This window comes from Amblyraja radiata, chromosome 34, assembly GCF_010909765.2.
Source record: "Amblyraja radiata isolate CabotCenter1 chromosome 34, sAmbRad1.1.pri, whole genome shotgun sequence".
Classification (NCBI taxonomy): Eukaryota; Metazoa; Chordata; class Chondrichthyes; order Rajiformes; family Rajidae; genus Amblyraja; species Amblyraja radiata.
The window spans coordinates 13,242,726-13,257,313 of NC_045989.1; the positions used below are offsets into that span (position 1 = coordinate 13,242,726).

A 14,588-nucleotide genomic window follows, 5' to 3' on the forward strand; every position below is an offset into this window, starting at 1 on the left:
TGTAAAGTCAACTTGGCTGTGTCCAAACTCAGTGCCTGATTCAATGCTGACCAATGTTGGTCTGGTTTTATTCTTTCTCTACTTCAGTGTGGTGATTACGATGCACCCGAGTGGCTTGCTGGGTGATTTCAGATGGTGATTAAAAGTCAAGCCCATGGTGTGGGTCCGTAGTCAGGACAGAATGGCAAAAATACCAGGGAGATGATGAGCAGAATTTGTTTTATGCACACATTCTTGTGAACTGGAATGCTACGCCTTAAAGGATGATAGAAGCAGATTTAAACGGGGCATTTCCAAAAGGAATTGGATAAATAACAAGGGGGGAAGTTTGCAGAACACGGAACTAACAGTCCTTTCCAAAGGGCTGACAGTTGACTGGTCTCTTTCTTGGTTGTTCAATTGCTGCGATTCTCTGTGATATGTTCCATGGGGCTTGGAAGCCTGATATCTGCTGAGAATGAAGGACAATGATCTTCCTTCAAAGTGCAGGAGAATCTGTATATTCTACCATTTAATTTGCCAGCTCTTGTCTTCCCATGGCTTAGCCCTTTCACTGTGGGTACTCACACCCATGTCAGCATAATCTTCTGGCCCCATAACTGCTGACTTCCTCCCACCTCCACAGGTCTGAGCTCAGCTGCACGTCCCTGTCACACTGCCCTATTCACACTTCATTCACTGGCTTCCTCTAGCTTCCGATCAAGGCAAGTTGAGTGTTGTTCATTGCCATATGCACAAATAAGGTGAGGTAAAATGAAAATCTTGCTTGCAGCCGCATCACACAAACAAAAACATGAATTATACATATGGTGCAAGAAAACAAGACATTAATGCAAGACCAAATTAGAAAATCAAGTCATAGTAAAGATGGCGTTGGAGAGAGGTAACTTAATGCAGGCAGCATGATCTGACAACATCTCAATTTTAACATTCTTATCAATTTTGAATTCCTCTCTGGCTTCTCCCTACCACTGCAATTTTTTCCAGTCCAACAACCTTCTGGGATTTTTGTACTACTACAATTATTGCCTCTAGATCATCCTGGATTTTAACTGCCCCAACTATTGGTAGCCAAGGCCATTGGCTCTTAATTCCCTCATTGCTTCCTTCTCAAGGGTCCACTGACCAAATGTTCAGTCACCTGTCTTAATATTTACTTGCCTGACTAGGTGCCGGACTTTGGTTTAAAATGCCTTACATTTTTTGATTAAGATAAATGCAGTAGTATCCAGAAGCCTAGAATACTGATTATATATAACTGTTGAAAGGCACATTACTAGTCAGTGACTAATTCACCACCTTTTTGGCTATCCATGATCAGGTACCAGGAGTGAGCAAGCATTGATTCCCAAACTGTGCCGAGTTAATTGACTTCACTTTAAAACTCATTCTCGAGGGTGGGTGTTGCTGACAAGGCTGCCCTCTCCTGCCGGAGTTGAACCTCCACACTACACCTGGTGCGCTTTGTATGTGGGAGCTTCACCAAGTGTCTCCAGGGAATCTCTTAGACACGGATAAGATATTCCATGATACCATCCCAGCACCGAGGAAGGAATGCCTGATGTAACTCCACAGTGAGACACGCCTGAGTTTTGGTGGGGAACCTGGGAGCTGATGGAGTTTCCATCACAATGCTGTGGTCCTCCATTTGCAGCAGCAGCTACAGGGGAGAAAGTGATGTTGCAGCAATCTGACCGAGTTGCTGCAGAATAATAGAATAAGGCAATTTTAGATTCAATTAAACTATTGCTGCACAGAGTTCCTGTACGTGTTTCACCATACAACTGCAATGACACGAATTTCACTGTACTGGATGTAATTAAAATAAACTAGTCAGATTAACATTCTTGCCACGGAGCCCTGGTTAATATTGATCTGCCAGCACAGTAGTTACAACATTCAAGTGGCTGTGGGGGCAGAATTTCAAAGATTAGTTCATGGTTTCTCAGTTTCTGATCTTGAATAGGGAAGGTAAGAGGAGTAAAACACATAAACAAAATTCCATCCAGCCCAATGTGTCAATGCTAGCTCACTGCAATTAGCCCCACTCGTCCACTCTTGCCCTCATACATGCTACCGAGTGCCTCTGGCAATCACATATTCTGCAATGCCAGTGCAAACTCTCTTGATGATGTTTTTTTAACCATGTGCTTGGTTAGCAACAACTGCTGGGATGTCCAAAGCCTTAGGATTTGTCTCAGCTTGTAATGGAGACATGATCCCAAAATCATGTTGATCTTGGATATTAAACCAGCATGAAAATGCACAGATCAAGTCAATTGCCCATTAGAATATTGGCGTGGGCAATTTAATTACATCCAGTTAGATGTCAGGTGATAGATTGGTAGGTCCATAGTCTAAAATGTAGATTTCTTTCCTTGAGCCAGGCTGGGTTACAACAATTCCATAGCTTCATGGTTACCTTTAATGATAAGAGTTTATTCATTTTAGATTTATTTAATTACTGCAATGTTGTTTCTCCTGCTGTATTATCAATATCAATAACCATGGAGCAATGGAGTTGTTGTAAACCCTGTCTGGTTCAAGGAAGGAAATCTACATTTTAGACTATGGACCTACCAATCTATCACCTGACATCTAACTGTCTTCTGAAATGGCCACACCATTGTTCTAATGGGTAATTCACCCAATCTGTGCAATAGAATTTGAACTAATGTCTTTTGATCAATACTCCAGAATTCTATTACTTCCAAGTCACCCTCTGAAGCCAGGAGAGTTGCCCAATGGAGGGACATCGTTGCTAGACCATGGAATTCCCCTACCACATGCCTCAAAAACCCTCCATAGCTGCCTAATGAACCTCTCAGTCTGTACAAAGCAACGTTGGCATAGTGCAGTGGCCCAGGGAAGCTCATTCCCACCAGCTCAAGGGTAACTAAAAGTGGGCAATAAATGGCAGCAACCACTGCTCCACAAGAATGAGTTTTAAAGGGAAGTCAGTGAACTCAGCACAGCTAGGGAATCGATGCTTGTATATTCCTGATCTTGTTCAGCTTAACAGGTGATGAATTATACACTGACAATAGAGATTCTCCACACTTATTTACAAAAAGAGAAAACATAATTTATGATAATAATAGCAAATGACTGGAGTAATCAGATCTTGAACATTATGCAGTGATTATAGATGTACAAGCCTTGGTGCACTCAACACTGTATGAATGTTGTCATCTTGTCGAATGCTGCTGACAACGAGATTCACTCAGAACAAGAAAAACAAACTAGTCAGATGTGATAATTTCAGAGAGACAACACTGTCTGTTCGAAGCATTTAACTGCTAATATTGAAAATGACTTTACTCCCATAAGTAAAACAAAAATCATTGAATATATTTCAATAACTAACAACACAACAAGAAACAAAACATTGTTTTACATATTTATGGCACCTTTATCGCAAGATGATGTAAAGTGCTTCACGATGATGTATCTTTGAAGCTTTATAATGTTGGAAATGCAGAAGCAAATATACACACAACAAGCTCCGACAAATGACACTGATAAATGACTCAATAATCTGTTTCACTGTAGCCAACAAAGAATATTGCCAGGCACCTGGCAATCTTCCTTTTGGTCTTCAAAATACTTGAGAAGACAGATAAGGCCTCCAGTTAATCCTCTGAAAGACAGCACCTCTTACAGTGCTGGAGTGGTGCTCGTATGTAGATGTAAATCCTTCTGTTTTATTCTTTCAATCATTGTCTCCAGGTGAAGAGGCTGACTAGACTGGAGAACACAGCTGAAATAGAGTTTAAATTTAAAAGTGAATATGTACAATCCTTACTTTGCAATAATATTTTGACATACGATTAGTTTTGGTGAAAAGGAAAATCTCGAATGGTTTCTGAGGCAGGGATGAAGAATTGACCAGAACCTAAACATCTCTGTGCAGAGGTGTTCAGGACTGCTACCCCTAACAGTCACAGTGGCTCCATGATCTGTTCACACAGATAGCTCCCTGTATAACTGTGCTCAGGTATCCCGATATGGAAGATAAATATTTAGCAATCTATAAGCCAGGCCAGTAGATTCAAGAACAGCTTCTTCTTTGCTGTTATCAGACTTGTGAATGGGCCGTTTGTATGACGAGGACGTGTTATCTGCACATTCGCTGTGGCTGTGACACTATATTCTGCATGTGTTTATTTTCTCATTTGCAGGACCCAGTGTGCTCATGTATGGTATGGCTTGCCTGGATACTACACAAAATAAAGATTTTCACTGTATACATGGCAATAATAAACCAATACCAATATATCGGGATAACCACTTCCTTATTCTCAGCTTTTTCAAAAGTTCTTTAAGTCATTTTGATATTGAAGCCACAACACAGCGTTCACAGGATGCAAGGTGCCAATTTAGGTACTAATAAGAATGGGCAGGGCTGAGATAAAATGTCACATCCAATGACAGGCACTGTCAACAACGACAACTTGCATTTATTTTGCAAGGACCAAAGCATTTCACAGAAATGATTGTCAAGAGAACACGAACATTGGTGCAGATGCAGATATAAAAACAACTGAGTAGAGGCCTGGTCAGAGAGGGGAGTTTTAAGGAGAGGTGGGTGCAGCCATTAAATTGGGGGGAGGGGGGGGAAATCCAGACTTGGAAGAGCACTGTAGAGATGTAGGGGGTTGTGTAGGGAGGGGTGTGGTCATAAAAGCCCTCCCAACGCATCACAACCAATAAAGTGCTTTCAAAGTTTCATTTCAGTTGCATGTAGGTAAGTGTACATTCTGCACACACCAAGTTCCCAATATACCCAGTAATAAACTTAATTGAAGTGGATTGCAGAGTGACTCCCCTGTATATGTTGCCACCTAGAGACCAATGGTGTAAACATTCGCAGTTGATTGGGCAAGGCTCTGTGAGCACATATGCAGTCCACTGTCTCAAACAAGAGTTAGATGTGCGCAAATACAGGGCTCTGATCCTTCGGGAACCTAACTTACTCACTTTCTCTATCCATGAAGGTTGGTCAGGTGGCATCCTCCACATGACTCTAGTTGAATGATATCCTGGATTTATCCTTCCCCATCACCTCCTAACTTTTCACCCTTTGTCAGCTAACACCCATGCTTATGTGGTCTTGCTTTTCCACAGCCAATTATAAAGTAACGGCCCAATATTAAGTGATTGGTTGAAGCCTTGCCTTGTCAAACAGCCCTTCGCCCCCAAGTCCCATTGTTTGTAATTAATTATCAAAAGTATTCAAACAGAAATGAAAATCTCTTAAAGCTGCTGCGTTTGCACTTTGATTGTTACATGCCGATTTTCCAGTGATTCCTTCATTACCGGGTATTCTGAAGGTTGCCAATACTATCCAGCCCTTTTGGAATCCCTGTTGTAACCCTGGTCTTAAGGGCAAAATGGCGCAAGTGGAGGAAGACCACGATTCAGGGCTTGTGTTCAGTGAGCAGCAGAATGAACTGCGAACAACTTGGCAGAGAGTCGGGACTGAAGGGAACACCATCTGCAGCCACAACTAACAAGTCCCACGGCATAGCCTCCAATGCATACCAGACTAAGGCTGAGGCTGAATGCTTATGAAGAACTAGGAGAAAACAGGGACACAGGTTCCCTGATAATCATGCAATAAGCCCACCGTCACTGCTGCTTTGTGCTAGTGTACTATAAACAAAGGCACTGCAGTCACAGGTTATTTCACATCATCTCCTGTGAAATCTCCCTCAATGGTAGGAAGAAATCAGAGCAATAATAAATGTCCATGAAATAGGAACCGAGCTGCCTGGTTAATGTGCATTTACGATGTAGACCAGACTTGCATAGGGGAGTGCACTGGCAACAAAAGCATAGTAAACATTCACAACATCTCATGGATGCCTGAAGATTTCTCTTGATACTGCCTCCATCACAGCCCTGAGCCGCACCCATCAGCCCCATCCCACCTCCAGCTGCCTTCCCCTTCCATCCTGCCACATCTGGCACCTTGTCATTCTCTAGTGGCAGTCAAGGAGCTTACCTCTGTTACATTTTGCACTTTGCCCTCACCAGGGAGATTTCTCACATCCACATGGACAAGGCAGGGCGAAGCTCTCTTTGCACAGGTGGCATTGTGAGTAACCTTGATCTCAGCGGGACAGACTGGGTCCTCACTGCCATAGAACAGCCTTGCTTCACTTGACTGGCCGATCCCAGGTCCCCGTGGACTAAAGTCCGAACTAATCCCGTGTTTGTGTTTGTTGGTTTCTTTCAATTTGAAATTAGAACTTGAATCACTCATATTGTGTGTGTGTCCTTCAATATGTCTATATATGTGTTTATCCATATGTGCTTGTGTCTCTGCCTCCATATGTGTGTGTGTTTCAGTGTAAGTGAGCGCATGTGACTGCCAGTGTTTGTGTGTATAAGTGACTGTCTATTGGAGCCTTTGAAGCATATACCCCAGTGGCCGCGTCGCCTTGTTGTGTTCACCACCCTGACAGAGGCGTCTGCGGCTCGGTCCTGACCCCCCTGCAATGATCTGCAATCACCCTCCGCTTCACTTCCCACCGCAGCCGCCAGACTCCGACAATCAGTCACATTCAGATTAATCCGCGCCTGATTTGATTTATGTACAATCTATATGTGGCGAATCCAGTGGATATTTTAATTTTGTTTCGACTTCTCTAAAAATGAACGGTAATCCCGGAGCGGCAGCTGGCTGCAGTTTGGTGTTTCACTTGACACTGCGGAACATTAATGTGTCAGACATTGACATAAATATTGGAGCCTGAAATAAAGACAACATATAAACAGTGAGACTGCGGACAACGGGGAGATGTTTAATTTGGGAATACTTTTGCACACTTGGTTACACAGCGCAGAGGCTCAGTGATATTTAACCAGTGACAGACAGAGGGGACAGTCGTTTGGTTGTATCGATGTTTGACAATCGATCAACAACATTCCCACAGTGAAAGTCTATTCCATGGGGAAATGTCCGCCCGTCACCCCCCTGCAAATGCACGATTTCATCCCCTACAATAAAACACAGCCGCTATTGATTTAAGTGTTTTGACATCAGTAATAAAAAAATGTAATTGGATATTGAAGGAAAATATGAGAGTCATCACCGTGCTCGCTGGAGCGAGGGGTTGCAGTGGCCGCAGTCCCCTCTCGGTACACGAGGAGGCGCTGGAGAGCCCCTCGATTTTGCCCCCTCTGACACGGTAACAAAACCCACCCCGACCACGCTCTCATCTGCCGCTCACCTCCACCCACTCTGCCCTAGAAACAGTTAATTAACTTTGTCTAGTTTGATCAACCTCGCATCTGGCCTGTTGCATAATTTATTGATTTGCTCCTTCTTAATATTGGATTCTCAGCAGGAAGAGGCTTCACTTCAAAGATTAATTAAAATTCGCGGATGCCGGGCGCGCTCCCTCTCCGTTTTCCTTCATTAGCAAACGTGTTGTGACTGATTAACCGGTAAAAATAGACTCTCGCCAAAGCCAACTACCGATTAATTATTTAGAAATTACAGGTCCCGGCAAAACATTAGAAATATGCAGTCATTTGTGCAAAAATAAAAGTTGATTTCACGATAATATTAAAACTGCTTTGGTTGTTGCTTGCTGTTAGCGATATGAAATCCCATTTCTGTTATAGATTTAAACTCATTTAAATTGTTGCATTTCCAACCTTTCCCTCTAGTGCGTGTGTTGCTTTGTCTCTGCGGTAATTGCACTCAGATTATTAGGAAAATAAACAACCCAGTGATCCAGTTGAGGGATTTTACACAGACTGGGATTGCGAGAACTGAAACAGCCCGCCCTCGTGTGAAGACTGGCGCCTTTTAGGCAATGCAAAGCAACGCTCGCTTGGAGCATGTGGGGATCCAGGTGAGCCGTGGCTGAGCACTGGGTATCGCGAGCTGGACATGGTCAGTGGGTATTGAACACTGGGCTCAACATATTACTCAGTGGCAGATGGGCACTGGATATTGGACGGTGGGAGCTGGCCACTGGATGTTACCGGGCACTGGATATTGGATGGCGGGGACTGGGCACTGGATGTTACTTTGTGGGCAATGGATATTGGACAGTGATAAACGGGCACTGGATGTTATACAGTGGCCAGTGGGTACTCGATATTGAATGTTATACAGTGGCCAGTGGGTACTCGATATTGAATGCTGGGGATTGAGCACTGGATCATGAGGAGTTGGTCCTGGACTTCAAACCCTGTACACTGGGTATTGGCCATTGGCCATGGGGTATTGAACAGAGGACATTGCGCGTTGGGCTTTTTGCCTCCTACCTGTTTCTCCAAGGATTCCTTGGCGGACAGCGATGGTTTGGGAGATGGTGCCCGCTCGCACACACACCCCTCCAGCAAGTAGAGACCCGAGGCTTTCGAGGCGGAATCATTCTCAAAATAAAACAGCATATTCTGGAGCAGGGCGAACCACTTGTTGTGCCATTTGGTGTTGTCCGAGCTCCGCTTGCTCAGGTAGCCCTTCCTGCTCCCGTCCTTCTTGGCCAGCAGCCCCAGGTAGGAGAGGTGCCCGTCATTCAGGCGGATTGCCTTCTGCATCTTGCCGCAGCCGCCGGTACAAGCCTCACATTGCCGCCCGAGCAATTCGCCGAGCCACCAAACTGTAATTAGATCAGATTCTCGCCAGAGATGTGCCTCGACATCATTTCCTCTGCGCAGCCCGCTCCCTGCCCCTGCCCCTGCTTTGAACGGGGACTCGCAGGCTCCCAACTCCGACTGCTCGCAGCCCGGGACCGGCGGCACCGCGTCACGTGGCGCCGCTGCGGGACAACTTCAGCACCATGGACGGGGCGGGGGGAGAGAGACAGTGAGTGGGGGAGAACAGGGACACACACAGAGGCGGTGAGGGTGGGAAGAGACAAGCAATGCAAGAAGCGAGGGCACTGAGAGAGGGGGCAAGAAATTGGTTAATAGGGAGAAGGGTTGGGCACATAGAGCGAGGGTTAGAGCGAGAGAGGGCAGGTAGAAATGGGATGGGGGTAGGATTGGGAGATGGAGGGGTGGGAAGAGAAAAGGGATAGATTGGGAGAGGAAAAGGAATACAGAGAGAAAGGGTGCTGTCAGAGAGAGAGAGAGAGGGGGTGGGAGGGAGGGAGGGGGCCACAGAGAGATGAATGTAGAAGAGAAAGGGAATATTTAGAGAAGGGACGAGATGGGGAGAATTGGGAGGACGGGAAGATTGAGGAGAAAGGGGAGAGAGAAATAGGAAGAAAGGAGAAAAGGAAATGGGAGAGAGAATGGAAGCAAGTAAGTGAGAGATAAGCTAATGATGGGAGGGTAGTGTGAGGGACAGGAGATGGGACTAGGGGAATAGAGAAGGGAATGAAGATGGCTAGAGAGGGGGTAAGAATACACTGCAGACTGATTGCCTTATGACCAAAGGTGTTCTATATAAATAGTAGCATAGTGGACAGATGATACAGCACCATTCCGTCAGAAATTCATGCTTTACATCTAAGTGGATATAATGCAACTTCACTCAGCAGAGTAAATGGAAGGCAGATCAGCTAACTGGTGCAGTGTAGGAACAAGGGTTTCTGCACCTGCACAGCCCATCACTAATTGCCCCTGTACTGAGTTGCTGGGCCACTGCAATGCACAGTAAACAGGGCAAACTACATTGTCGAGGGTCTGGAACCTGTGGTTGGACTGAACTAGAATGGCAAAGTACACTGGTGAACCAAATGAGTTTTAATAACCACGAGGTTTTGTGGTCATTTTTTACCAATATTAGGATTTTTAATTTTAAATTTTAAATGTATTTAACTAACTATTTAAATTCCTGCTCTGCCTTTGAGGGACTGCAACCAGGTTCAGCCCCAGTGCTCTTGACTGCTAGTCAAGTAATGCAGCTTTGCCCAGGTGTGGGCTGATCACTATTACATGAGCTCAGGGTTATACAACAAGTTTGAGCTTTTTAAGCCACCAATTTAGAATTCATCTCCCTTCACAGGGAATAATCACCGCCTTTCCCCAGTCTCTAGTTCCCTTTTTTATTATGTCCAATTTAACATCTGAAATTAAACACTACTTCATTAATTAAAGTCCAGTTAAAGCAAAATTGACATTTGCTGCAGCCGATTGTGGAGATTAGAGTCTCTGAATTACTGACTGCAGGCTGCACAAGTCATCGCAGTGCCTTGGTAATAAATCAGCCGTGGAATAGCTGGGCAGAGGGAGACTGTAAAGGTGGGGGAAAATTGTGACGAGTAGAAGGTTACTCTGATTCATCAAAAAATTAATAAATATGTCTGACAAACTGAAGGACTAACAGGGAGAAGGAACCATGCACCTTATTTTTGATTTGTAAAGATTATATAAGGGGGAATCTGACTGGGGGTGTTCAAGGCAATTAATGGATTTGATTGGGCCTGGGGAAACCAGAGTTGGGTGGAGGTGGAGGGGCCATTCCGAAAAAGCAAGGCTTCACACGGAGAGGTCTGGAATCCTGAAAAAGAAACGCCTCCCCAAGGAATTCTTCCGGCACAGAGTGGGAAATGTCAGTGGAAAGTTTCAATAGCAAGATTGGTTACATTTGATTCTGAATGATTCTGAAATTACAAAAGGTAAACCTAAGCAAAGTATAGATTAGGCATGAGCTTGTTGAACAATGGAACAAATGAAAGGAGATGAGCAGGCTTCTCTTCCACTGTTTCAGTCATTATTCGGGACATCTTCTGTTTTTGACATATGTTCTTACTCTGAGATTCGTCCTTATATGAATTCAATGGCATGGATATGGAGAGTGATGTTTAATGCAGTGTTTGACTAATTGCTGCCACAAGGAGCCTTCTTGACAGATGCTTAAAGTGCATTGAGGGGAAAGTCCCCAATGCCTGAAATTGTATCTGGCACAAGGAAGGTGGCTGTTTTAGTTATAGGTTAATCATTTCATACTCTGGTCATCATTCATGTTGGGATTGGGATGTGACATTTAAGAGGTTTTTAGGATAGGCACATGGATATGCAGAGAATGGAGAGATATATATTATGTGTAGGCAAAAGAGATTAGTTTATCTTGGCTTCATGCTTGGCATAGACATTATGGACCACAGGGCTTGTTCCTGTGCTGTACTGTTCTATATTCTAACTAACCCCACCTCCAATGTTTCTACCAACTACACCAGGGATAAGTTACAATGGCCACATAAACCCACCAACTGGCACACCTTTAGGGTGGGAGGAAAGCAGAATGCTCATGGAAGTCCACTAAATCACAGGGGGGACCTGTAAACGTCATGCAGATGGCAGCTGAGGTCAGAATCAAATTCACATCACTGGAGCTCAAAATAAAAGGACAGAACTATAGAAAGATGAGGAGGAATTTCTTTAGTCAGAGGAATTCATTGCCACAGACAGCTGTGGAGGCCAGGTTATTGGGTATTTTTAAAGTGGAGATTGACAGATTCTTGATTAGTAAAGGTGTCAAAGGGGACAAGGCAGGAGAATTGGGTTGAGAGGGAAAGATAGATCAGCCATGATGAAATGGCAGAGTAAAGCTGATGGGCCGAATGGCCTAAATATGCTCCAATGACTTGTGAAATTATGGAGTTGCGAGGCAACTGCACTCCCCGCTAACCCCATGGTACAGGTTTGCTAATAATTTTGTGGTCACCGTGAGTGAAGGAGAGGAGGAAGGATATGTCTGCTCATTATTCTTTGACCATTGTGGGATCTACGCTTGTTTTCATGGATGGTATGATCTTTCCCTACCCTGTTGCTGTATATTGGGATGTTAATTACAGGTTATAATAACTATCTGAGATTCAATAAGCCAGTTAGTTGGAAATGTGTAATTTTTTGCCTTTAGTGTTTTGAACAATTATGAAATTACTGTTATTGTAAAATAGAGCTAATTGTTAATAGCAAAGTATGTATTCATTTTAACTGTAATGATGAGAGTCAAACACTTTTCGCACCAAGTTACAGGTCAGTGAGGATGTTTTTTCACAGCCCTTTGAAAAATGAGTTGGCTGAATATTTAGGATTGTAGATTCCAAGGGAAATGATTTATATAAATAATTTAAAAGATTGTACAGTGAGAATCTCAGCAGCATTATTTTTTTTCACTTTTCCTATTGGATGGCCAGACTCAATGAACAGCTCAACTGACCACGTTTTCATACATTTTCCAACGGAGAAGGAGGCCATTCAGCCCATCGAGAATACAGGCTCGGAGATATCCCAACAGTCCCAGTCTTCCTTTTATTTCCAAATAACCTATTCTGTCTCAACTGCCCATTTTGCACCGCCCTCCTCTCTTTCCCATTACAATTCACACACCACCCATTTGCAGAAATTGACAGGATGTGCAGGCAAACTGGAGCATGTATGTGGGGAGAATCCATGCAGTCATAGGGAGAACATGCAAACTCTGCACGGACGGCACCAGAGGTCAGAATCAAACCTGGATCAGTGAAGCTGTGAAACTGCTGCACTGCCCACTGCATTTATTGAGGTACATAAATATGTTTAGCCCTCTTTAATGGAGATAAACAGATTACCCTAGTGATATGGGTAAAGGGGTGATGCAGAGTTAGTGGGTTTGCTGTTTTCCATCCCACGATAGAATGTGGTCGCACTCAAATAATCCACTGTGCGGGGTGGGGTGGGGGGAGGGGGGGGGGGTGCAGTAAAGTGTTATACATATGATGAAATGTGAAGGGACATTAGAAAAAGGCACAAAAATGCAAAGTGCTAGAGGAACTCGGCAGATCATTTCCTCGAACAGTTAGTGTTTTGATCAAGATTTCAGCATCTGCAGTTTAGTTTAGTTTTGTTTTAGTTTTAGAAATACAGTGTGGAAACAGGCCCTTCACCCCACCGAGTCCACGCTGACCAGTGATCACCTGTGTATACTAGTTCTCCACCTACACACAAGGGACAATTTAACAGAAACCAAGTATCTTACTAACCTGCACATCTTTGGAATGTGGGAGTAATCTGAAGCACCTGGAGAGAAGCCACGCCGTCCCAGGGAGAAGGTACAAACTCTGTACAGATAACACTTGTAGTCAGGATCGAACCCGGGTCTCTGTTGCTGTGAGGCTAGCAGCTCCACCGGCTGTGCCACTGTGCCGCGCCATTCTTTATTATGTCTCCATTAGAAAACGGCATGCCTTTCTTTCTGATCATTATCCTGTATTAAAAAGAAAGAAAGATTTAGAATTTTACACATCTCAAGGTGCCTCACCGCCGATGGTGTTTCAGACGTGTGGTTACTGTTGTAATGTAAAATATCAGCTTTGTGCTGATATCTGAAGACTGATAGTTGAGGACTGAAGCCCACAACTTCAGCCTCAGATGCCAATATGTTACCAACTGAGCCATTGCCATAACTGGAACCATTGGGAACAATCAATCCACTAGCTATGATAATATTCCATTGCAGATTTAACACAAGATGTGGTGGGCCAGTCAGTGAGCAGTGTGGACTCGTCCCAAATGAAACAAATGCTGACTACTTCTGACTGTTCCACATCTTCCAGCAGGAATAGACCCTCAATTCATTCACTCAATCAAAGGAACACGAGTGAGCATTGCAGACCAACCTTCACTCTCAGCACTCCTCAACTTCCCTGATCTCGTTCCTCTCGCTATTTGTTTTCCTTTCTCTCTCCTCACACTAATGCGATAGAAGAGAGTCAGTCCTTCTGCCACTTATCCCATGCAGTGGTGCCCCACAAGGCATGTTGATCTTACGTTCCCCTCTCACTCCACATCTCCCAATGTACCTTGTTGCAGCTCTTGCACTTTTTAATCTGCACATTCTCTGCAGCTGTAACACTATATATTCTGCACTTTTTCCTTCTCACTTTTTGCACTACCTGTATATGATATAATTGTATACATGTATGGCATGATTCGCCTGGATAACACGCAAAACAAAGTTTTTCACTATATCTAGGTACATATGACAATAATATTAATCCAATATCAACCGTACATCCACTTGAATAATCAATTTGATGATTAAAATTAAATGTTTCCTGGAATACTTCATATCCCACACCCATTGTCCCACTCACTGTCAGAGTTGTAATCTCACCAAACCCACTTCAATTCCCATCACATACGTTAAAGCAAACTTATATTTTGTGGAAAAATATTCAAAACAATGCTGAGGTGTGATATTATTTGCTGATAATGTTGAAACCGTCTCAACGGTTGTAACGATGGTCTTGCTGTAGAATTCTGGAGAGATTACTGGGCTCGGGTCAGCAGCACTGTGTACTCAATGTTTATATCCATTCTACTATAAATTGAAAAAATAAACAAAGCATAATTTCAATGAGAATGAGATTGGAATTGCATCTGATATAATCCCCTCAGGCCAAATGCAAACGGACACAGAGTTGAGTAATAATTATAATCAGCTTTTGTTATAGTAGGTTATGCGGTGAAATAGACTTTGCAGCTTCAGCTTGTGGCATGTTAAAGATTTTAAAGAGGCAGCACGATTCCAGTTCAAACCCATCCTAATGTGACCACGTCCCTGAGGCCATCAGTAATTAGAAAATATGCTGGAAATATTCAGCGGGTCAGGCAGCATTCGTGGAGAGCGA

At 43.8% G+C, this 14,588-nt stretch overlaps 1 protein-coding gene across 2 annotated transcripts in view; it reads right to left on the minus strand.

Moving 5' to 3' along the window:
- The window catches only part of rasgrf1 (Ras protein specific guanine nucleotide releasing factor 1), a 59,955-nt gene extending 51,272 nt beyond the window's left edge, over positions 1–8,683 (minus strand). For both annotated transcript variants that reach the window (XM_033050168.1, XM_033050167.1), the window contains exon 1: positions 8,287–8,683. In XM_033050168.1, coding sequence (XP_032906059.1) covers positions 8,287–8,562 — 276 coding nt within the window. In that variant the 5' untranslated portion in view covers positions 8,563–8,683. The remainder of the gene's footprint in view (positions 1–8,286) is intronic.
- Positions 8,684–14,588: the final 5,905 nt, after the last annotated feature.